At 41.1% G+C, this 25,159-nt stretch overlaps 1 protein-coding gene across 3 annotated transcripts in view; it reads right to left on the bottom strand.

The window, feature by feature from the left end:
• Positions 1-4,907: 4,907 nt before the first annotated feature.
• The window catches only part of Arhgap19 (Rho GTPase activating protein 19), a 44,042-nt gene continuing 23,790 nt past the window's right edge, over positions 4,908-25,159 (bottom strand). For all 3 annotated transcript variants that reach the window (XM_090346151.1, XM_090346149.1, XM_090346150.1), the window contains 10 exons: positions 24,401-24,481; positions 22,897-23,106; positions 21,158-21,384; positions 19,912-19,998; positions 18,811-18,876; positions 16,759-16,950; positions 11,238-11,336; positions 8,368-8,478; positions 7,366-7,441; positions 4,908-5,205 (listed from right to left, as the gene is read on the bottom strand). In XM_090346151.1, the coding sequence (XP_090202277.1) occupies positions 5,195-5,205; positions 7,366-7,441; positions 8,368-8,478; positions 11,238-11,336; positions 16,759-16,950; positions 18,811-18,876; positions 19,912-19,998; positions 21,158-21,384; positions 22,897-23,106; positions 24,401-24,481 (1,160 nt within the window). In that variant the 3' untranslated portion in view covers positions 4,908-5,194. The remainder of the gene's footprint in view (positions 5,206-7,365; positions 7,442-8,367; positions 8,479-11,237; positions 11,337-16,758; positions 16,951-18,810; positions 18,877-19,911; positions 19,999-21,157; positions 21,385-22,896; positions 23,107-24,400; positions 24,482-25,159) is intronic.

The following is a 25,159-nucleotide window of genomic DNA, read 5'->3' as shown; positions in this document are numbered from 1 at the left end:
CCCAGCCCAGTGGAAGGGTGAAGTTGGGCAGTTCTGAGTATCACGGATCACAGAGTTTCCACAGCTGCATTTCTGAAGTCCCAAGGACAGAATCTTTCCTTTCCTCATATGAAGACATTCCTTAACACACAAATATCCATCCATAGAAATAAGCAGAATACTGAAGCCCCACCAGAGAACTGCCGCCTTTCTCCTAGTTGGTGTACTGATTTGCTTCTCTTGGTTCTCAAATGATGCAGACTGGTAAGGAGGAAGTTTCCTGTATGGATTATTTTTAATGCTTATATTTAAGATGCTTACATTTGTGGTTCATTCTTTAAAAGTAAATACCTTATTTACAATATATATACACAGCTATGTGCCACATGATGGTTCAATGAACAAGAGATTACCTAGATGCTGCTCCCATGTGGTTATAACAGAACAAAGAAAAAGCACTGTAGAGAGATGAACACTATTTCCTAGTGATGTCTTACTTGCAGCAACCTCAGGTGCAACTTTAGCTTTGCAATTGCCATAACTATGAGTCAAAGATCCCAGATGTGTCTCTAATCAATGCAGTTCTTATACGTATTTATGGTGTTGGCACGATGCCAGAGATACAAAAGTGGAACACACACCATTATGTTCAGTACCTAATACCTGATGATCAACTGCTACTCATGTATCCATTACTATACTATACCTTTTCTTCACTGTTGGAGAGCATACTTCTACTTACTGTAAGTTTACTATACAGCAGTAGCCATATACCCTCTGAAGCCACACACACCTCATGACTACCATCTCTTCACTGCATCAACAGGCCACTCCCAGGTGGCTGTAAGTTCATTCTGGGATGTCCACACAATAGCAAGATAGTCTAATAATGTTTCTCAGAATGCATCTCAGCATTAAGCAACATCTGACTATGCATCAGTAATGCTTTCAATGGACATGGATCATAAAAAATCTAAGTGCAATAATTAATGTCAATTGCCATGGAGATGAGTCAAAGGCTCCAGATGTATCTATGTGGACAACTGACATTCCCACCCCCAGGATGATGGGTATACCAGCCCCACCAGGGATACCTTTGTTACCTGGAGCTACAGCTCTTTTCTAGCTCCCTGATTCCATTTCTTTGGATGTTTTTGCCTCTCAGACTAATGATTTTTAGACACTCTTGCTTCTTTTTTCTTTTGCCCACAAATAATAAACCAAATTAAGGTTTCAACTACATAAGGATTCAAAACAAAAACAGCTCTCTGGAAATAAGCAAGTATAGGAATAAACATCTATAATCCCAGCACTGTGAAGGTGGATATAGGAGAAGCCATTATATAGAGATTTCCAAGGTAGCCTGAGCTACACAAAACCCTATCTCGAGAGAAAAGAAAAAGACTTGGTCATTGCACAACCTCAACTTTGGTTGCTACCTTTACTAGGGGAAATCAGGGGCTAGGCTTGAAGAGACACAATGTTCTCCACATCATAACCACTAGTTTGGGATTTGTCCTTCACCGTTCCCATCCTCTGCACATCACTAATCCAGAAACGTAGACAGGAGCAAGAGGTTTAGCCCATGTCAGGAGGCAAAATCAATTTAGTAACCCAGTAGCTCCAGTCTTCGTTTTTTCTTCTTTGGAGACAGGATGGCCTTGCTTCAGCTTTCCTGAGTGCTAGGATTACAGGTATGTACTGCTTGCCCAGGTCAGACTTAACCAAAGCCTTCTCTTCCTGAACTCTCCCACCCAATTGCAAAATATGTCAAATAGGAAACTTCCTAAGAGGCCTCACAATCCTCAGAACCAGAGGTATCCTTTCTTCAAAACAAGCCATCAGTAAAAATGTGAGCCAAGAGACCAGTCAAAGGCTGTAGATATGAAACAAAGAAATTTTAATTTCAAAATATTATATAAGTATAAAAGACAATGCATATGATTGTTTCTTTACAATTACATAGTATATATATTTTATATAACCAAAAAAAGAAACATAAAAAATGGTGAAACCTTAAGAAACCTTTTTCGGTGGTTGAGTGAGCTCAGGGGCATTTGTATTGCCCTTGCTACAAAGAAAGGCCCCTAGGGTAAGGGAATGCTTCCCCCACAGGTCCAACTGGTCCCTAAACCTATCAGAGGCATGCTCAACAGCTCTTCAGCACAGGCTTTGGCCTCACACACTGCAGTTTCCATGGCAACCCTAGCACTCAGGCTATTTGTACTCCACCTCCTCTTGAGCCTTCCTCTTATCAACTTTACACTGATCTCAACATTAGCTGCCTCCAACAGCCAGCTGTCTAGTGAACCTACCCTTGAGCGAACCATCACTGGATTCAAAAGCCTGAGCAATAGAAACCCAAATCTCCCCCTCAGTTCTGGGCCAGTCCTGCTGGCACCCAGGATAGATCTAGATTCTATCTTTAGTTTCAAGACCTCAGAGGAGAGTGGTCCAGGGATGAGTTTCTCTCCTGGTGAAAGAAATTCCATTTCAAGAATGGGAACTATTAGCTTCCAGCCTCTATGCAGGCAGGGCCCTGGATAAAGCAAGCAAGCCACTCCCCAAGATGGCCTCCTAGATCGGCACGGTCACATGGCTAGGAACCGGGGCACAGCCCCGTACCAGTCCTGCTACAGCACGCAGAATTTCAAACCATTTATTGATACAGGCTCCTGTGAGGGAAGCTGAAAGAATGGCTGACATCTGACCAACAGAGCCCACTTAGCACACCCAGCGACCACAAGACTCAGAGAAGCATGACCCCATCTCCCAACTGTCCCCTGTCCTTCCTGACTAACTGTGGGAGGTTGCTCAGAGCAAAGAGCTTTCCTTTGTGGTGGGCCAACTGTGAGCTCAATTATAATCCAACATCCACTCCTCTAATATGCCCTGTACTCCTGCACTAGCACCGTGTGATCCTCTGCCACTGCTCAGCAGGGCTTCTAAACTAGATTCACTGGTCCCAGGGCAAAGCCCAAAGGCTAAAACCGCAGAATCTATGGCTTCTACTAACTCACTCAGTGCAGATGTGAGGGAGGTGGCTGCGTTTTTATGCTTGTGTCCTGGCACTGCCCCATAGTGACACATCAAAACCAAAGACAACTCTAGAAAGGAATGAAACTTGAATGGCCACAAGAAGAGGCATTTCCAAAGAGACTGTTCCAACATGAAAAATAAACACAACAAAACAATTTTTAAAACATATTATATAGGTTAAAAATTAAATATTGGCTCAAAAATAACGAGTGCCATCCTGTCAGAAGGGAGACAGCAACCTCCTGTGGCGACAGTAACGAGTTTTTCTGAGTTCCCTAGAAGATGCCACAGGATTAGAAAAGTACTATTATAAGTAGAAGGTTATGCAGCTTATTCCTCAAATTTGGCTCCCAACTGGATCACAGCTTCCATATGAAATATGACCTATAAAGCCCTTAAGAGAAAGTACATTCAATAAATAGACAAAACACACTTGCATCCTTACCCCAGAACACTACCTAAGACTGCTGATTCCATTCATCCAAACAGCATCTCCTTCATCTCTTATCTCTCTCAAACACAACACAAAACAAACTAGATGACAAGGGGATATCAAGCCACCGCCATGCTCTCTCAACCTGATGCCAGTCCATGCTCAACAGACCACCATGCCACTCCAGAATGGGACACAGTTACAAGAATAAAGGAAGGAAGCACACTACTTTGGAAGAGTTCAGGAAGAACACACTACTCTGATGTATTGATACCAAAAGGGATTTCTCTTGCAACTCATTGTTACCTGGTATAGAAAAGTCAAACAGAAGAGAGAGCTGATGGCCAGAAACAAAATTAAATTCTGCTGCACTGGAGTCATTGTTTCAGGATAGTGAAGATTTACAGCTCCCTAAAATTAGATTAGCAAACTGCATTTTATTGGCTACATGCCTAACTCACCTCTTATACATAGGGCAAAAATGGTTATGCAGCTTAACAAAGCCAGGCACACATTTCAATAGCCTCATCTGCCACATTCTGCTCTCTGGGCAGTGAATATTATTTCATACCAGATCAAAGCCAAGATTTTCCTCGCCATAAATAGAGATGAACATATCCAATCCAATAGCCAAATGTTCCACCTACAAATTACTACCTGTGGCAGGAACTGCTCCTGAGCACTGGTGAGAAGCTCCTACTGCTTCCAGCAAGAACACTCTCCTCCAAATCCTATCAGACTCCAGAGACTGCTGCTCGGGCCTTTCCTGTGACTCTACCTTGCTCTCCGGAGGCGCTCTAGAGGCACACCCCATGCCTGGTAAAGTGCAACCGAATCCTACCCAAAGGAATAGAAGCAGCCAACTCCCCTGGACACACTCCAGAGCTTCCGTGGTCAGTAACTTTTCCTTTCTTAGCACTATTTCACTGGCACTAGAGATGGTTTAGGTAAGAGGATACTGAGTAAAGAAAATACATTCAACAACCACACAACTACTTTCACATCACTGAGGAAAAAAGAGAGATAGAGGAGGGAGAAAGAGAGAAAGTAAAATGGAAATAACTGAAATTTACTAAAATATGGTATTTTTTTTCAACCACAGTTCAACTTCCCTATAATTGCAGAAACCAGAAATAATAAAGAATTTCTAGGAAAGCTGTAAATTCTATCAATACAAATGGAGTACTAAGGAATATAGGTTCATGAGATCAAGAGCCTTTCCAAAGCTTAAGAAGAAAGGGGGGTCAAAAGTATCAGTTTAGGAGTCCATTTGGATTACCAATCCAAAAACAAATGGCTTTTAAAACAACAACAAAAATAGCAACCAGTTACTCAATATACTTAAAACAGTACTTTTTAAAAAAATAATCACTGGCAGTTGGGCACAAAAATCTCATGTTTTTGAAAAAATAGAACAGGCCTACTGAAGCATATTGAATGAGCACTTGAGCCCGGCTGGTACTGGCTGATTTACTACACAATGTAAGTTTGTTGTTTTATGGTTAGTGGTTCCCCCTATAAGACTTAAAAAAGAGAGAGCATAGCACTCTCTCAAAAGGCACAGCTTACAAACAATAGCCAGTGAGTGGGTTAGAGGTTACATAGTCATGTATGGTGTAAGTTGGCTTTCAAAATTCAAAATGCAGCAAGCAAACTGCAAGTCCCAACTTCGCAGTTAGCAGAAATAACAATTGGCACACCAAGGAGAAAATTCTGGTGAATGACAGGAGAGCTCTGGATCCTTCAGAGGAATCCTAGGTTGAAGGAAAAACAAAAACGTTAGATTTATTTTTTTTCATTTGCAAACATTTCACCTAGAAGCTATAGAATCTATACTTAATATCTTCTACAGATTGAGACTCAAAGTATTTGAGAATTTCACTGTTTACCAAGTAAGCATCATCTAGTCTGTTCAATCTAATCCCAGCTTATTAAATCATTTTCATGACAATAACACCTGCCACCCAGCGGTGTACTTTTATACCAGCTTTCCTCTTAAGCTAATTATATACAGCATCTCGTTCTTCCTCTTAACCACCTGCACATGAAGCAATATTCCTGCCATGTTACAGATAAACTTCAGCCCCAGATAAAACTGCTAAGCAGTAAAACAGGGAAGTGGGCCCAAGTCTAAGGAAATGCAGAGTTCATGTTCTTACCACCATTGCCCTTCATCAGCAAATGCTTACTCCATGCCTACTGCAACATGGCACTGTCGTACAAGATCATAAGACAGAAGGCCACAAGTACATTATTACTTTTTCTTTATTGTGGTAGTAGGGATTAAACCCAGGGCCTTGCACACACTAGGCAAATGCTCTACTGAGCTACATCCAAGTTCTACAAAGGGATTTCAATCCTACATGGCAGTTTATGAGTATAACGCATCTTAATCAGTGTCACTCCTTTCCTTCCCCTGCTCCTATCTGTCCCAACCCCCTACAATTACATCCTTAAATCTGACTCCTGTCTTTTGGAAGAGAAATCACATACAGAGAAAAGACAATACTGCGAAAGTAAATCATATTAGATGTCTATACTTCAATAGTTTCAATAAGAGTTTAAAGGAAAAAAGTAATTCTATCTGGCCAGATTAGCCAAAGAGGATTTCAAAGTAGAGAGGCAGTCTAGGCTGAGTTTTGAAGAATTAGAAAAAAATATGACTGCGGAAAAGAATGCCCACTAACAAGTAGGTGCTAAATCAGTTGTTCTCATCTGGGGGTGATGTTTCCTCCTCCCCCACAGGGGACATATGGTATTATCTAGAGACACTTTGGTTGCCACAACTGAGGGAAGGGTTCCAGAGGCATGAACTGGGTAGAAGCTGTTAAACAGCATACAGAGCACAGGGCAGCTATGGCAACAAAGAATTAATTCACACAAAATGTCAATAGTGCCAAGGCTAAGAAAACCATGCTACATAAAAGTCCTTTAAAATTATACTTGAAACACACAACAGGCAGGTAGGTGTGGTGGTGGGAGCCTATAATCCTAGCAACTCATGAGATAGAGGTAGGACAATCCCAAATTTGAGGCCAGTTAGGGCAATTGGTTTTTTGTTTGTTTGTTTTTAGCCTTTTCAATAAAAAAAACAAACTGGGCACAGTGGCTCACACCCGTAATCCTAGCTACTCAGGAGGCTCAGATCTGAGGACCACAGTTCAAAGCCAGCCAGTCCATGAGACTGCTATCTCCCATTAACCATTAGAAAATCAGAAGTGGCCCTGTGGCTCCAGGAATAGGGCAGTAGCCTTGAGCTAAGGAGCTCAGGGACAGCGCCCAGACCCAGAGTTCAAGTCCCATGAGCAGCAAAAAAATAAACTAATAAAATAAAATAAAAATAGGGGGGAGGGAAATGGGAGCCAAGACATGAGAAAGGGTATCAATGTATGTGAAGCAATGCACCTTCTATCTAGTGAACATAATGTAACCCTTCTAGTAATTACAATAAAAAAACATATGGGAAAAATAATAACAATAATTAGAGGAGGGAAGAAAATAAGAATATTGCATCATCTCCAGGTATAGGAAGTGACTAGGGGAGAGCAAAAAAGCCACTACCCAATATACTCCAAGATCTCTTGTGATCGTGGCCCTACTTTTCTGAAGAAATTCATTTCCTTCACTCCACAGTAAAATTGTCAAGATAAAAAGCTAGCTTATCCTTGTTTTGAATTAAGATAAGTGAAACACAAGTCCTGCCTAAGAAGGTAGAGACCAGTGTTTGGAGGGTCAGTGTTTGGCACTCTACTCTGTACCACCTCCAGGGACTGCAGAGTAGCATAATGACCTAAATCCCTTCTGACTACAATTGTGCATCCTGGGAAGTAAAAGAAAAGAAAAACTACTACTCACTGAGTAGATGCAGAAAGGAACTACATTCAGTAACAAAAGAGTCACAGTAAAATGAGTACCTTTTCTCCTCTCCTTCTTCCCCTCAGACCATTTCAATCTTGTTGGTGTCATGACAGCAGGAGAGCCAGAATAAGACTGTAACAAGAAAACAGTACAGTGGCTTCCATAATCTAATGTCAGTGCTACATACTTTACTAACAGAGGAATTACTCATTCAATTTCAATGGTAGGAGTTTGATCAAGACTGACATAGTTATAGCTTACTTACCTTAACTCATTTATTGTTTTATTGTTGGTTTAATGAAATAACTAAACCTACAATACCTTAGACAACTACCATCTGGGTAATACAGAGGAAAGGAGGCCCAGATAAAATGTTCCCTGCTCCATGGAGTCTCCCAGTAAGAATTAACAACACCATGCAACACTTGTTTAAAGAGCTACTGCATTGTATTGGTCATCATCGTGTAACTAGCTATATTCTTCTTGCTTAGTGAATGAGTTAATGAAAACTATAGAAAAGCTGGGTGCCAGTGGCTCACGCTTGTAATCCTAGCTACTCAGGAGGCTGAGATACAAGAACTGCAGTTCAAGGCAACCTGGGCAGGTTGGGCAGGAAACTCTACGAAACTCTTATCTCAAATTAACCACCAAAAATGCCAGAAGTGGAGCTGTGGCTCAAGTGGTAACATCAAGGCCCTGAGTTCAAGCTCCCAAGACTGGCATCAAAAAAAAAAAGGGGGCCGGGAGTTTGGCCTAGTGGTAGAGTGCTTGCCTCGCATGCATGAAGACTCGGGTTCGGTTCCTCGGTACCACATACACAGGAAAAAGCCAGAAGTGGTACTGTAGCTCAAGTGGTAGAGCTCGAGCCTTGAGAAAGACCAAGGACAGTGCTCAGGCCCTGAGTTCATGCACCAGGACTGGCATAAAAAAAAAAGAAGAAGATAGCATAAACATTGAAAGAATGCATGGTGAATAGCACAAAGGAATGACACTATACACATTTCTTCCTTTTACAAATGCACACACACAGAGAAAGAGTCCAAAGAATATCATCTTACTAAGTTCATATTTTCTTTGCTGGTGCGCTTCAGTTCACTCATGGCCACAGATTCTGGAGTAGGGGACTTGTTTCTCTTTTCTGTCATCATCTGACTTCCCAAGACTTTGCGCTGATTTACAAACAGAAAATATTTGATTCACAAACTATCCTCCCATCCTCCGGGTCCATGGGGTTCAAACTCTGGGTCTGGGAGCTGTCCCTGAAATTTCCAGCTCAAGGCTAACGCCTTACCCCTGGAACCACAGCTCTACTTCCCATTTTCTAGTGGTTAATCAGAGATAACACTCTCATGGACTTTCAAGCCCAGACTGGCTTTGAACTGTGATCCTCAGATCACAGCCTCCTGAGTAACTAGGATTATAGGTATGAGCCACCAGGCCCCGGCTATAATTTCCTTTTTCCTGTCAGTCATGGGGCTTGAACCCAGGGGCTGGGAGCTGTACCAGAACTCTTTTGTTCAAGGCTAACACTCCATCACTTTAAACCACAGCTCCACTTCCAGTTTTCTGGTGGTTAATTGGACATAAGAGTCTTACAAAGTCTCAGAGATTTTTCCTGCCTGAGCTGACTTCAAACTGCAATCCTCAAATCTTAATCTCTTGAGTAGCTAGGATTATAGGCATGAGCCACTAGCTCCTGGAAAAAAACTACAATTTTCTTATTTTAAAAAACAGTGGAAAAAAAAAAAAACAGTGGAAGCCAGCCCGTGGTGGCTCACACCTGTAATCCTAGCTACTCAAGAGGCTGAGATCTGAGGATCAAAGTTCAAAGCCAGCCCAGGCACAAAAGGACCTGAGACTCTTATGTCCAGTTAACCTCTAGAAAATGGGAAGTGGGGCTTGGCTCAAGGGTAGGGTGGCAGCTTTGAGCTAAAAAGCTCAGGGACAATGCCCAGGACCAGAGTTCAAGTCCCACGACCAACAACAACAACAAAAATGTTATATATATATTCTATATACTAATTTATAATGAGGTACACAATGTAATATTCTCTCCCATTCTACAGGCTGCCTTTCACTCTATTGAAAGGAATAGAAATTTTGATGGCAACCCATTCTAATGTCCTAGAAACTACTGGACTCAGATTAGCATTGAAAGTAAATTCTTGCCGGGGACAGTGGCTCACGCCTATAATCCTAGCTACTCAGGAGGCTGAGATCTGAGGATCAAGGTTCAGAGCCAGCCCAGGCACAAAAGGACCTGAGACTCTTATGTCCAATTAACCTCTAGAAAACGGGAAGTGGGACTTGTCTCCAGGGTAGGGTGGTAGCCTTGAGGTAAAGAGCTGAGGGACAGCACTCAGGTCAAGTTCAAGCACCCTGATCCACAAAAAAAAAAAAAAAAGAAAGAAAGAAAATGAAAGTAAATTCTAAACCTCTACAAATTATGACAAAAATTAGGGCTAAATGAATCTGCAACTGCTAGCTTCAGCTTAAAGGGGAAAAAACTTGCAAAGTATTCATTTGTTAGGGCAAAAATTCTAAGTTTTAACCAAAGGACTCCTTATTGTTGACTAACCTATGTCTTAATAATGGTAATAGAATTTTTAAAATAAAAACAGCAGAATACAAAAATAACACTGATTTCTCTCCAAATTAACTAGAACCTTATCTTCATTTGTACATGAAAATCTGAACTCTGTAACCAAGATATCTACTGCCACCTGATGGCAATATTCCTTAACTACAAATTCAATTCTAGAGACCAACAAACTCAATGTGCAAACATAAAAATGGTAGCAACTGAACTGGAACGGTGGCTTAAGCCAGTAATCCTAGCTACTCAGGAGGCTGAGATCTGAGAATCAAGGTTCAAAGCCAGCCCAGGCACTAAAGTCTCTGAGACTCTTATCTACAATTAATCACCAGAAAACCAGAAGTAGTGTTGTGGCTCCCAGGGTAGGGAAGAAGCCTTGAGCTGAAGAGCTAAGGGACAGCGCCCAGGCCCAGAGTTCAAGCCCCATGACCAACTAAAAAAAACAACAAAAGAAAACAAATGGTAGCAATAGCACAGGATCACACTGTTCTAACAATGAATTTGAGATAAGAGAAGTGGGGGGGGTAGGCTTACTTTTGTGAAATAGGTTGAGAAACAAAAGGGATTCTACAATATTCAGAAATTCAAACTTCAGTTTCTCATACTCAGAAGAGAAGGAAAGGCTTTCATTTCTTTTACTTCATAGAGATCCTTTTCTGATTTGAAACACAGTAAAACTGCACAAATAAAAGCTTTTAAAAATTCTCTCTTTATCCCCAAACAAACTAACCCTATACAGGACATAGGATCTAACTTCATAAGAAATGTCAACATAAGGGCCAGGAGTTTGGCCTAGTGGTAGAGTGCTTGCCTAGCATGCACAAAGACCCAGGTTCGATTCCTCTGTACCACATGTATAGAAAAAAGCTGGCAGTGGTGCTGAGGCTCAAGTGGTAGAGCTCTAGCCTTGAGAAAGTCCAAGGACAGTGCTCAGACCCTGAGCTCAAGCCCAGGACTGGCAAAAACCAAAAAGAAATGTCAGCATAAGCCAGGTATGGTGGCTCACACCTGTAATCCTAGCTACCAAAGAGGCTGAGATCTGAAGATCATGGTTCAAAGCCAACCCAGGCACTAAAGTCCATGAAACTCTTATCTCCGATTAACCACCAGAAAACTGGAAGTGGTGCTGTGGCTCAAGGGGTACAGCGGTAGCCTTGAACTGAAGAGCTCAAGAACACCACCCAGGCCCAGAGTTCAAGCCCCCCAACCGACAAAAGAAAGAACGGAAGGAAGGAAGGAAGGAAGGAAGGAAGGAAGGAAGGAAGGAAGGAAGGAAGGAAGGAAGGAAGGAAGGATCAATGTTAAATTTCCTCAGGATCTGTGCTTCCTTACCTTAATTAGCCCACTAAAGGAGCGTGAACGGGCCCTCTTCTGAACTCGAGGAGTAGATGGTTCTCTCCCTGGTGTCTGGGTCAAAGAGTGCTTATGAAACTAAAAGAAAACACAGAGAACACATTATTAATAGTTTCCCATGAAAGCCAGGTGCTGATGGCTCACACCTGTAATCCTAGCTCCTCAAGAGGCTGAGATCTAAGGATCAAGGTTCAAAGCTAGCCCAGAAACAAAAAAAAATCCATGAGATTCTTATCTCCAATTAACCTCCAGAAAACCAGAAGTGGTGCTGTGTCTCAAATGGTAGAGCATTAGCCTTGAGCTGAAGAGTTCAGGGACAGTGCCCAGGCCCAGAGGTCAAGCCCCACAACCGACAAAAAAAAAAATTCTCCCATCAAGTGATGTCTGAAAAATCAAGTGAGTTAAGTGAGTCTGTACATATATACAATAGTTGATTGTATAAAGGTTGATAAGCAAATCATGAAGGAAGAAAAGATGCTTCCAAAAAAAAATGTCAAAACATACCAAGTTACTCTGAAAGGTCTTACAACTCATATTCCTTGAATGTGAAATTATCATCCCTACCTCGCAGAAAAGGAAACTGAGACTTGGTGAACTTAGGAGTTTGTCCAAAATCTGCTAGTAAATTATGACTTTTCTTTTGCATGAAGTGTGTTGGACATTTGAGCTACTTACTAACATAACTTACACAGTTCTAATTTAACATACTAGAATTTTTAAAGTTATTAAAGCTCCTTAAATAGAGCTCACAATTGCCTGCTAGCAATATCACCAAAGGAAATAGATCAGAATTCACATTCTGACCTATTTAATGATATCACCATCGGTTCTTTGTGTGGAGGCACCCAAGATAGAAGAGACAAAAGATACTGAATATTCTTAGTTAATGCTTTGATTAGCTATTCATTTTCCTACTTAGAAAAGATAACACAAGCTGGTGCTAGTGGCTCATGCCTGTAATCCTATCTACTCAGGAAGCTGAAATCTGAGGATCATGGTTCAAAGCTAGCCTAGGCAGGAACTGTCCACAAGACTCATCTCCAATTAACCACCAGAAAACTGGAAGTGGCACCATGGCTCAAAGTGATAGAGTACTAGCCTTGAGCAAATGAGTTCAGAGACAACACCCAGGCCCTGAATTAAAAACAAAAAAAAGTTCTACAGTGCCAGACATGGTAGAACACACCTGTAATACTACCCCTGTAGGTAGAGACAGCGAAATCATGAGTTCAAGGCCAGGCTAAAAAGTATAAGGAGACAATCTCAAAATTAATTAATTGATTGATAAAACATAATACCTAGTTGAAATGTCAACTCCTCTGTCTTTTCTTATTTTTGCTTTTCTTTTTGTTTTTTGTCAGTCATGGACTTGAACCTGGGCCTGGGTACTATCCCTGAGCTCTTCAGTTCAAGGCTAATGCTCTACCAGAGCACTTAGCAAGAGCGCCACTCTCCACTCATAGTTTTCTGGTGATTAACTGGAGATAACGAGTCTCACAGACAAAGCCAAGCAGAGCACAGTGGCTCACGCCTGTAATCCTAGTTACTCAGGAGGCTGAGATCTGAGGATCAAGGTTCAAAGCCAGCCCGGGCACAAAAGGACCTAGATTCTCATCTCCAATTAACCTCTAGAAAAAATGAGAAGTGGGGCTTGGCTCAAGAGTAGGGTGGTAGCCATGAGGTGAAGAGCTCAGGGACAACACACAGGCCTAGGCTGGCTTTGAACAGATATCCTCAGATCTCAGTCTCCTGACTAGCTAGAATTACAGGTGTGAGCCACCGCACCCTTTTCTAAATATTCTCTTAAGATTAGAAATGTTGGGGTTAGGAGTTTGGCCTAGTGGTAAAGTGCTTGTCTAGCATGCACAAAGACCCAGGTTCGATTCCTTGGTACCATATACTTAGAAAAAAGCTGGAAGTGGTGCTGAGGTTCAAGTGGTAGAGCTCTAGCCTTGAGAAAGACCAAGGACAGTGCTCAGGCCCTGAGCTCAAGCCCAGGACTGGCAACAAAAAAAAAATTAGAAATGTTAAATTTGTGCACACTAATCTGTAGTCCCAGCTTTAAAAAGCTGAGCTACTTACACAGAATCTAAGGCAAACCTGAGCAGATTCTTTTTTTTTTTCTTTCTTTTTTTTTTTTTTTGTGGGGCCTAGGACTTGAACTCTGACCTGGGCGTTGTCCCCAAGCTCTTCAGCTCAAGGCTACTGCTCTACCCATGGGCCTGGGTATTATCTCTGAGCTCTTCAAAGGCTACCACCCTACCCTTGAGCCAAGCCCCACTTCCATATTCTAGAGGTTAATTCTAGAGGTTAATTGGGGATAAGAATCTCAGGTCCTTTTGTGCCGGGCTGGCTTTGAACCTTGATCCTCAGATTTCAGCCTCCTGAGTAGCTAGGATTACAGGCGTGAGCCACCACTCCACAAACCTGAATAGATTCTATCTTCAAACAATACATATAATATTCGGGTCCGGGAGCTTGGCCTAGTGGTAGAGTGCATGCACGAAGACCTAGGTTTGATTCCTCAGTACCACATACATAGAAAAAAAGCCGGAAGTGGTGCTGAGGCTCAAGTGGTAGAGCTCTAGCCTTGAGAAAGTCCAAGGACAGAGCTCAGGCCCTGAGTTCTAGCCCAGGACTGGCAAAAAATAAAAATAAAAAATAAAATAATAATAATAAATACATATACATAATATGATCATAAGTATGCAAAACTATATTTATAGGAAAAAGACTGAAAGACTCAAAATAAGGAAGCGGTACTATGGCCCAAGTGGGAGAGTTCAAGCCCCACAACTGACAAAAAAAAAAAGAAAAGAAATTTTCTTATAGATGAAGACCTACACTATATCATAAAAATTCAATAACCTTTCAATATTTTCTTCTCGTGACTCCCCCCCCTCCGCCCAGGATCCACTTCATACCTCCTCATTCTTTTCCCTCAGTAAAAACCAGCAATACTCTACTTTTCTTTCTCTTTCTACTCCTCTCATCCCTAGCCTCAGTTCCCTCTGTCTGTGTCCTTTTTTTAAAACTCCCAGTGGTGGGGCTTGAACTCTGGGTGTGAGTGCAGTCCCTGAGCTCTTCAGCTCAAGGCTAGCACCCTAACCCTAGAGCCACAGGGCCACTTCCAGTTTTCTAGTGGTTAATTAGAGATAAAGAGTCTCATGGTCTTTAGTGCCTGGGCTGACTTTGAACTATGATCCTTAGATCTCAGCCTCCTGAGTAGCTAGGATTACAGGTGTGAGCCACTATGCCTGGTACCTTTTTTTTTTTTTTTTTTTTGTAGAAATAACCTTACCTTCTTATATTTTAGTTTTTCCTATTATTTTAAATGGGATACAGGTGAAGGAGAGAAAAAAAATAAAAAGAAAATAAACTAAAAGTGTGTTAGAAAAGAGCAATGACATTGACTTCAAAGTCCAGTACTGTAATAGCAACAAAAAGAAAGCTCAGGGATGGGAGTTTGGCCTAGTGATAAGAGTGCTTGCCTAGGGCCAGGTACTGTGGCTCACACCTGTAATCCTAACTACTCAGGAGGCTGAGATCTGAGGATCATGGTTCAAAGCCAGCCCAGGCAATAAATACAAAGCCTACAAAGCCATAAGACTCTTATGTCCAATTAATCACTAGGAAATGGGAAGTGGGTCTTGGCTCAAGGATACGGCAGTAGCCTTGAGTTGAAGAGGTCAGGGACAGCGGGGAGGCTAGAGTTTAAGCCCCATGACCAAAAAAAAAAAAGGAGTGCCTGCCTAGGGTCAGGGGTTTGGCCTAGTGGTAGAGTGCTTACCTAGCATGCACAAAAGAATCGGTTTTGATTCCTCAGTACCACATACATAGAAAAAAGTCAGAAGTGGTACTGTGGCTCATGTAGTAGAGCTCTAACTTTGAGAAAACAAAAACAAAAAAACAAGGACAGTGCTCAGGCCCTGAGCCCAAGCCCAGGACTGGCAAAAAAAAAAAAAATGGGTCATCATGCACATGCATGCCAGTCTTGGGCTTGGCTCAGGGGGTCAGTAAAACCCTGGTCTTATTTTTTTTCTTTATTTTGCAGCCATGAGGAGCTTTGCTTCTAACACTATCTGCTTCACCATAGACGTAAAACAACAGAGTTGCTCAATCATATATTGAAACTTCCAAATCTGAGAGCCAAAATAAACCTCTTTTCAAAAGTTAATTATTTCCGATATATATATAGTAAGGGAAAGCTGACTAATAGTGACCCTGCCTATTCACATAAAACTCAAAAGAATTGCGACAATATAAATTCCTGAAAAAACAAACTAACTCAGCAGGAGCACCTAAATATGGCAACTGAATGACCTAATTTTGCTCCAAATTCCAAAATAAATGAATTTGCTTACTAAAATTGCTGTTTTCTAGTATCAGAGTAGGACCCTAATTTAGTGTTCTAGTTGCAAACAACTCCACTAATCAGTTACTACTTATACTCTGCTATTCCAGCTACTCTACACAGATCTCCTCTACCATCACACATGAACACTACTACCACCATTTCCAAACCAAAACATCCAATTCAGAAAGTCATATGTGGCTGGGTACCAGTGGCTCATACCTGTAATCCTAACTATTCAGAAGACTGAGATCTGAGGCTTGAGGTTCAAATCCAGACCAACCAGAAAAGTCCCCATGAAACTTTTATCTCACTTAACCACTCAAAAACCAAAGTGGTTGGGCACTAGTGACTCGTGTCTGTAATCCTAGCTATTCAAGAGGCTGAGATATGAGGATCACAGTTCACAGTCAGCCTAGGCACAAAAGTCCTGAGATTCTTATCTCCAATTAATTACCAGAAAACTGGAAGTAGCACTGTAGCTCAAAATGATAGAGTACTAGCCTTGACAAAAGAGCTCAGGGACATCACCTAGGCCCAGAGTTCAAGCCCCATGAACAACAACAACAACAAAAAAAAAATTTTTAATTAAAAAATAAATAACCAAAGTGGCACTATAGCTCAAAGTGGTAGAGCACTATCCTTGAGCAAAAGAGTTCAGGCACAGTGACCAGGCTGTGAGTTCAAGCTCCATGATCAACAAGAAAAAAAAAGAAAGTTGCATGTCAAAAAAATCCTGAGAGGGGCTGGGAGTGTGGCCTAGTGATATAGTCCTTGCCTAGCATGCACAAAGCCCTAGTACCACACACACAGGAAAAGCCAGAGCGCTAGCTCTAAGACCCACACCACAAAAAAAAAAAAAAAAAAAAAAAATCCCAAGGATTTAAACCTTAGAACAAGATACTATGACTTTGGTTTTCTCAAAGCAAAAATTATACTAACCACATTCGTATCCTACTCTGTAAGTGTAGAAACCCAAGCACCTCCACTCTTTTTTCTAAATGGACAAGTAACACATTGGGGGATTCACTAGACAGAAAAGCTTACTTTCTCGGCTGAGCTAAAGTTTGACCCAAAGAGATTAAAGATTCTTGTGAGTCCACAACCAGCTCACATTCATAAGACCCCATCATTGCCTTTTGGTACCTGTCGAATAAGCTGCTTCTTCTTTGCTGACTCTGGCATATTATGAACATGCTGGAAGAGTTCTCTCAGGGCCTCTTCTGTACGCTGCTGGGTTTCCTCCTGCTGAGAGCAGGAATCTGTCTGGTCCCATTTCTTAGGTTTTGCCAGCTGGAAGGACTTAGCATGACATGAAGCCGTTAGATCAAGGTCATCCTAAAGGAAAATTTTAAAGTAAATGAATTAATGTCCAATTTTGTTTTTTAATTCCCATTAAAAAAAAAAAACAATCAAAACAGAGAGAATGGGAATATGGCATACTTCTATACCTAGAAACAAGAAAAGTCAACACAATTATAAAACAAAGAGGGGGGCCGGGAGTTTGGCCTAGTGGTAGAGTGCTTGCCTAGCATGCACGACGACCCAGATTCAATTCCTCAGTACCACATACATAGAAAAAAGCCGGAAGTGGTGCTGAGGCTCAAGCGGTAGAGCTCTAGCCTTGAGAAAGTCCAAGGACAGTGCTCAGGCCCTGAGTTCAAGCCAAGGATTGGAAAAAAAAAAAAAAAAAGAGGAAACTATTAATAACGTTCTATTATTAGAACATAGACCCACCCAAGAGCGTAACTAAGAATATTGCCAGTTATAATTGTACGAGCTTATACATTTTCAAACATTTTGTATCTAATATAATCCTTACTCTATCCTATGAGGTAAGCAGAAAAGGAATGATGATTCCTCTTAGAGTAAATTTGGTTAAGGTCTAAGTTTAAAAGCCATCTGGAGGGCTGGGAGTTTGTCCTAGTGGTAGAGTGCTTGCCTAGCATGCACAAAAACCAGGTTCAATTCCTCGGAACCACATATATAATAAAAAGAGCCAGAAGTGGTGCTGAGGCTCAAGTGGTAGAGCTCTAACCTTGAGAAAGTCCAAGGACAGTGTTCAGGCCCTGAGGTCAAGCCCAGGACTGGCAAAAAAAAAAAAAAAAAAAAGCCATCTGGATAAAGAGACACTCACCCAAGGACCCTGGGACCCTAGACTAGTGGCTCTTCTCTTCATGTGATAACTTAATGTGACAAGCAATAGCAAAAGAGTAAAAATGAGGCTTGGAATGTGACTTAGTAGTAGTGCTTGACTAGCATGCATGCAGCCCTGGGTTCAATTTCTCAGTAACATCTAAACAGAAAAAGCTAGAAGTGGCATTGTGGCTCAAGTGGTAGAGTATTAGCCTTAAGCAAAAAGGCTCAGGAGGGGGCCGGGAGTTTGGCCTAGTGGTAGAGTGCTTGTCTAGTATGTAGCATGCACGAAGACCCGGGTTCGATTCCTCGGTACCACATACATACAAAAAAGCCGGAAGTGGTGCTGAGGCTCAAGTGGTAGAGCTCTAGCCTTGAGAAAGTCCAAGGACAGTGCTCAGGCCCTGAGCCCAAGCCCAGGACTGGCAAAAAAAAAAAAAAATATATTAAAAAAAAAGCCGGAAGTGGTGCTGTGGCTCAAGTGGTAGAGCTCTAGCCTTGACAAAGTCCAAGGACAAGGCTCAGGCCCTGAGCTCAAGCCCAGGACTGGCACAAAAAAAAAAAGGAAAAAGAAAAGAAAAAAAGAAAATAAACAGATTTAGAAAATATAGAAAAAAATGGCATAACTTAAAAATAGCTTAAATTTCTAACCAAGACAGACTAAATACAACTTACAAACTCCCAGCCCCAATATATAACTTTATTATCAGACTTATTCCTTGTAATAATATGACTAGGTAAGTTTGAGTTAAAACACCAAGAACAGGGCCGGGAGTTTGGCCTAGTGGTAGAGTGCTTGCCTAGCATGCATGAAAACCCAGGTTCGATTCCTCGGTACCACATACATAGAAAAAAGCCGGAAGTGGTGCTGAGGCTCAAGTGGTAGAGCTCTAGCCTTGAGAAAGACCAAGGACAGTGCTCAGGCCCTGAGCTCAAGCCCAGGACTGGCAAAAAAAAAAAAACAACACTAAGAACATTGGCTTTACTCTGATGTTATGTTTTGTATTAAAACTTCATTAACAGCAACACTTGTTTGGGTTATGAACAATTTCCCATTCTTACCTTTGAGACCTGATTTCTGGAGCCCAAATAGTGCAACCTGGCACATTCTCGAATATAAGCAGGAGCCTGGGCAGGACATAAAAGAAAACCAGGAATCGATGGTTACTGGAACCTGATCAGTATATTACTCTGGAAAAGCAAAATGTTCAAAAGCCCTACTCATAGCTTCCATTCGCTTGACACCGATTTCTTAACAAATCTGATAGAAAAATTGTGAGATAATAGCAATATAGTTGTTGCTAGGACTTTTTGTTTTGTTGGTTTTTTGCCAGTACCAAGACTTGAATCCAAGGCTTGCTCAGCTCATAGTGGAGGTTCTATCACTTGAACTGTACATCCACCTGAATAGCAATTCATCTCATCTCAGCCTTTTTTTTTTTTTTTTTGCCAGTCCTGGGGCTTGAACTCAGGGCCTGACCATTGTCCTTAGGCTTTCTCAAAGCTAGTGCTCTACCACTTGAGCCACAGCACCACTTCCAGCTGTGGTACCGAGGAATCAAACCCAGTCTTCGTAGTGCTAGGGAAGCACTCTACCACTAGGCCAAACTCCAGGCCCCAGATCTCAGCTTCTTGAGCAGGTAGGATTACAGGCATGAGCTGCCAGAACCCAACCTCACAAAACCCTTTTAAAAGAATATGCCTCTGAGATAATCTCCATTGAACCACAGGACCTCAGGAAGCTTAGAAGGATTGTCTTCAACCTTCTTATCAGGAGATCAAGGGAGAGGATTTATCTGAAAAAAATGTATATATGTGGCCTTTGTCTAACAGAATGAACTACTCTGAAATCCACAAAAGATCCAAAGTTCTTGAGAAAATTACTATGACAGAAACAATGAAGGGGGCTTGTCAGACACTCAAAATTAGACTGGCAAGAAACAAGCAGACTAAAACTAGCAGCTGCTTCACAGACTTTCAAGAAAAAGGCAGGATGGCCCAATTACACAGAGGACTGAGACTTCCTCGCCTAGTCTTCCACAGAGGAGTTGTGCCACTGTTCCATTCTGGTTTATACTTCCACTTAGATTTTGTCTTTTTATCTAGGATCCCACTCTGCTCTACCTTCCTTGTCTAGTCACCAACAAAACTGCCTTTACCTACCTTAAAAAGCTTCTGAGAGTGTTTGATCATAAAAGCCATCCCATTGTTTAACTTTGTGATATTCTCCTGAAGATCATTTGCAGTGACCTATCCAGAGGAAAAGAAAGCAAACCAACAGCAGTGAGAGTTGGGACCACTTCCCAATAAGCTTATTTTCTAAAATCTGTACTTATTTCTGTCCCTAACAAAGGTAACTACCTGAAATGACCAGAAAACCCTGAGAACCTATCTTTACTTTCTAATTCTCTTTGAGAACTAGTAAACATACACACACACACACACACACACACACACACACACACACACACACACACACACACACACACACACACACACACACACACACACACACACACACACACACACACACACACACACACACACACACACACACACACACACACACACACACACGGGCTGGGAGTTTGGCCTAGTTGGTAGAGTGCTTGTCGAGCATGCATGAAAACCTGGGTTCGATTCTTCGGTACCATATACATAGAAAAAGAAAAGCAGGAAGTGGTGCTGTGGTTCAAGTGGTAGAGCTCTAGTCCTGAGAAAGCCCAAGGACAGTGCTCAGGCCCTGAGTTCAAGGCACAGGACTGGCAAAAAAAAAAAAAAAAAAAGTGAGAGCTTGAGGCCATTAGTTCAAGCCCCAGTACTAACAATTAAAACAAAAATCTAGTCTAGAATTCAAAATGAACAGAGATAAAAATCTGTACCTGGATTCAAATCCCAGTACTGAAAAGAAAAAAACTATTTTCATGTAAGTCACTGATAATACACCAGAAAGTACATTTAACCTTATCCAAGAAAACTGCATGCATGAGGAAAAGTTAGGACAAGGCAAGGCGGCTCTATGTGCCTCTCATATAAAGGTTGATAAGACTATCCCATAAGATCACACAGCTCAATTCTAAATTTATCATTCAATCTTCAGGAATTCACTTGATTTCCCAAGAAGGATTTACTTCTAAAAATAAACGTTATTACTAGCTCATCAAAACAAGTGGCTGTAATTTCAGTTGCCATGTAGGTTTGGTTTATCAGAGATGATTTATAAGTGAAGTTAGAGGAGCTGGCCTCCTTGGATTTAATGGCTCCAGAATGAACTAATAAAGGAAGTTCCTGACCTCATAAAACTGAAGACTAGACCTTGGACCCTTGATAGCCTCACCAAGGTACAGTCACAGGATAAGGCCCACGCGAAGAAAACAAAGCAATCTTTGCTCTACCCCTCAACACTCACATTTTTTGGCCACAGGACATGTGGTGCAAACATAAGAGCAAGGTTATGGGCAGACATCTTATTCTTATCTTGCTTTTTTGCTGTCTGGTACAGGAGATCAAGCAATAATTTCAACAAGTTACGATTGGGTGGAGGAAGAATGAGGAAAAGCAACTGAAGAGCCTCAATTTGCCGCTCCTTATCTGGTATATTGGTCTTGTTTCCTTTATCATCAAACTGCATCAAATCTTAAAAACAAAAGAAATAACTGATAAGGAAGAAAACAAAAACAAAAACCACACCTCAAGGCCAATACTATTATCCTCCCTTCAATTCACACCAAAAAGTTCGGAGGGCAGGAAAGCTACGTAAGAAATTAACATCACTGGTTGTCTCTGGGCAAAAAACTGAGTACTGGAGAATAGAGAAGAAGTGTTTAATTTTATATTCTCTGAATTTTTTTTTTTTTTTTGGTGTGTGCCAGTTCTACAGCTTGAACTCAGGGCTTGGGCAATAGCTTCTTTGCTCAAGACTAGCATTCTACCACTTGAGCCACAGCTCTATTTCCAGCTTTTTGGTAGCTAATTCAAGAAAAGACTCTCACAGATTTTCCTGGCTTTGAACTATGATACTCAGGTCTCAGCTTCCTGAATAGTTAAGATTATAAGCCTCAGAGCCGGGAGTTCGACCTAGTGGTAGAGTGCTTGCCTAGCATGTATGAAGACCCAGGTTCGATTCCTCAATACTACATATATAGAAAAATCTAGAAGTGGTGCTGTAGCTCACATGATAGAGCCCTCGCCTTGAGAAAGCCCAAGGACAGTGCTCAGGCCTTGAGTTCAAGCCCCCAGGACGGGCAAAAAAAAAAAAAAAAAGATTATAAGCTTCAGCCACTGGCACCTGGCTTTCTCTGAATCTTTTAAAACCATGAATCATATAAATATATTGCCTACTTAGAGAATAAAATTATATTAAAAAACTAATTTCAAAATGATCTTAAGATAATCTCTCCATTAGAAATATTTAGCAAAAGTCCCAAACTAAGACAAATGCATTAAACCTGTAACATCTGAGATATGAATCCCATGAAGCCAATGAATCCAACGGAAAGTGAACATTCATTGAGCAATTAAAATGTTCAAAGGCCTATAATAGGTTCACACAAAAATAAATAATAACCAGCCCTTGTCAGCTCTTGTCTTGATTAACATTTGTTTATCTAGAAAGACATTTGAAGGGGCCGGGAGTTTGGCCTAGTGGTAGAGTGCTTGCGTAGCATGCACAAAGACCTGGGTTCGATTCCTCGGTACCACATATATAGAAAAAAGCCAGAAATGGTGCTGAGGCTCAAGTGGTAGAGTTCTAACCTTGAGAAAGTCCAAGGACAGTGCTCAGGCCTTGAGCTCAAGCCCACAACTGGCAAAAAAAAAAAAAGACATTTGAAGCCAGATGCTGGTAGCTCACACCTGTAATCCTAGTTACTTAGGAGTCTAAGATAGTAGGATCAAGGTTTAAAGCCAGCCCAGGCAAAAAAATCTGTAAGACTCATCTCCAATTGCCAGCAAAAAGCCAAAAGCTGAGCTGTGGCTCAGGTGGTAGAGCTGCTGGTTTGAGTGAAAAAGCTTAGGGACAATGCCCAGACCCTGAGTTCAAGTCCCATGAAGACAAAAAAAAAAAAAAAGTACTATCTATGAGTCACAGCAACAAAAGATTTTACTAAATTGAAAGAAATAGTTACATGTCTTCCTTCCTATACTCACCAGCAATTTTGAGATGTGCATTAAAATGTTTATGTGTCAATAAGGGCTCCGGTAACTCTCCTAGAAATATCTTCAACAAGGTGGCAACATCATTTGAGTGAAACTCCCCTGATTCCAAGTCAATATCAGTCCCGTTATTGAGAGCATCCCTTAAAATCTGCTGACGAACACTATTGCCTGGTACTCTGAACAAACCCTCTACTCGCAAATCTGCTTAGCATGGAAGAAAACAAAGGACAGGGAACAAAAAAAAAAAAGAGAGAAAATGTAATTAACATACTACTCTTCCCTTAAATACCCTTTTCAAAACTGTTTTCCTTGTGTGATGGTACTAAGGCTTGAATTCAGAACCTGTGCTGTCCCTTAGCTATTTTGCTCTATAACTTACGCCACAGCCCCACTTTTGGCTTGGTAGTTAACTGGAGATAAGATTTTGGCTTTTTAGTGGTTAACTGGAGATGAGTTTCATGATCTTTTTTACCTAGGCAGGCTTTCAACCTTCATCTTCAGATCTCAGCCTCTTGAGTAGCTAGAATTATAGACATGTGTGAACCACCAGTGCCCAGCTTACAAAGCTTTTAGAAAGGAGGTTTTGCAGTCGGGAGTTTGGCCTAGTGGTAGAGTGCTTGCCTGGCATGCACAAAAACCCGGGTTCAATTCTTGGGTACAACATACATAGAAAAAAGCCGAAAGTGGTGCTGAGACTCAAGTGGTAAAGCTCTAGCCTTGAGTAAGTCCAAGGACAGTGCTCAGGCCCTGAGTTCAAGCCCAGAACTGGCCAAAAAAAAAAGGGAGGTTTTGCAGGACACAAGTGAGATAACTAAGTGTATGTTAATCACAGAATTTTAAAGATCATGATCCCTTGAATAAATGCCATGAATGTCATGATTCTATAGACAGCAAACTTTTCCAGAACTGTCTTACTTAAAGGGTAAGTGTAATTTTCTAGACCCTCTCTCTCTCTCTTTCTTTTTCTCTCTCTCTCTCTCTATATATGTATATATGTAAGTACATATAGATATAAAACCTTACCTATATAGTAAAACCAGTACATAAGATAAAGTTCAACGAACCAAGCTGAGAGTTAGTAACTCACATCTGTAATCCTAGCTACTCAGGAGGCTAAAATTGGAGAGTCATAGTTCAAAGTCAGCCAGCAGGAAAGTCCATGAGGCTAATATCTCCAACCAATCACCAGAAAATCAGAAGTGGTGCTGTGGCTCAAAGTGGTAGAGTGCTAGCCTTGAGCAAAAAGAACTCAAGGACAGCAAAGAGGCCCGGAGTTCAAGCCCCAAGATGAAAAACAAAGATGGAAGGAAAAAAAAATTGCCATGTGAAATTAACCATCATTGGTTAAATGGTTACTTCCTTCCTTTAATGATGGTTAACTGACAACTACTAACTCAATGCTATTAACTATCAATGGAAAGTTGACAATTCTTCATTAAACAAAAAGTCAATAAAGTATCTTTTGTGAAGATATTCAAACTAAAAATTGTCTTACTTTTGTGAAGATATTCAATCAGTTGATATATTTGGGCAATGCCTTCTTCAGTCAGTGGAGAACCAAATACCACTCCTTTTTCTGAAAAACCATATAATAGGACAGGACTATATTTCATACAAACAGTATAAAACCATTTAATTAAAACCATTCAGCCACCCTATGTCACAGTTCATCAAATGTTTTCCTAAGGTCAGTAACAAATACCTTACTTAGGACTGGGGAAGAATTAGGCACAAGGGAAGAAAGACTAATATAGATCAGAAGAATTTGGTCCAAGTATATTATATAAACAGGTGCAAAATATCACATTAACTTCTCTGAATATTGTTGATTTTTTTAACTTTTAAAAACCTTAGGGACTGGGAGTGTGGCCTAGTGGTAGAGTGCTTGCCTAGCATGCACAAAGACCCAGGTTTGATTCCTTGGTACCACATACATAGAACAAAGCCGGAAATAGTGATGTGGCCCAGATGGTAGAGCACTAGCCTTGAGAAAGCACAAGGACAGTGACAGTGCTCAGTTCCTGAGTTCAAGCCTCAAGACTGGCAAAAAAAAAAAATTAAATTCCCCTAATTATGCAATCTCTCAGACACTGGATGTATATATTTTCTTTAGTCTGTATCCTTCTTGGTTTTTTTTTTTAAAGATATATGTCCTTCAGTTTATTTCTTTCTTTTGTTATTGATGATGATGATGATGATCACTAGTCTTGAACTTGGCCTGAATGCTGTCCCTGAGCTTTCTGGCTAGTGGTTA

Source organism: Megascapheus bottae, chromosome 15 (genome assembly GCF_031878675.1).
Source record: "Megascapheus bottae isolate mThoBot1 chromosome 15, mThoBot2.hap1, whole genome shotgun sequence".
NCBI classification, from domain to species: Eukaryota; Metazoa; Chordata; class Mammalia; order Rodentia; family Geomyidae; genus Megascapheus; species Megascapheus bottae.
Note: the sequence above shows the minus strand (reverse complement) of the source record. Positions and strands in the feature narration are given on the sequence as shown.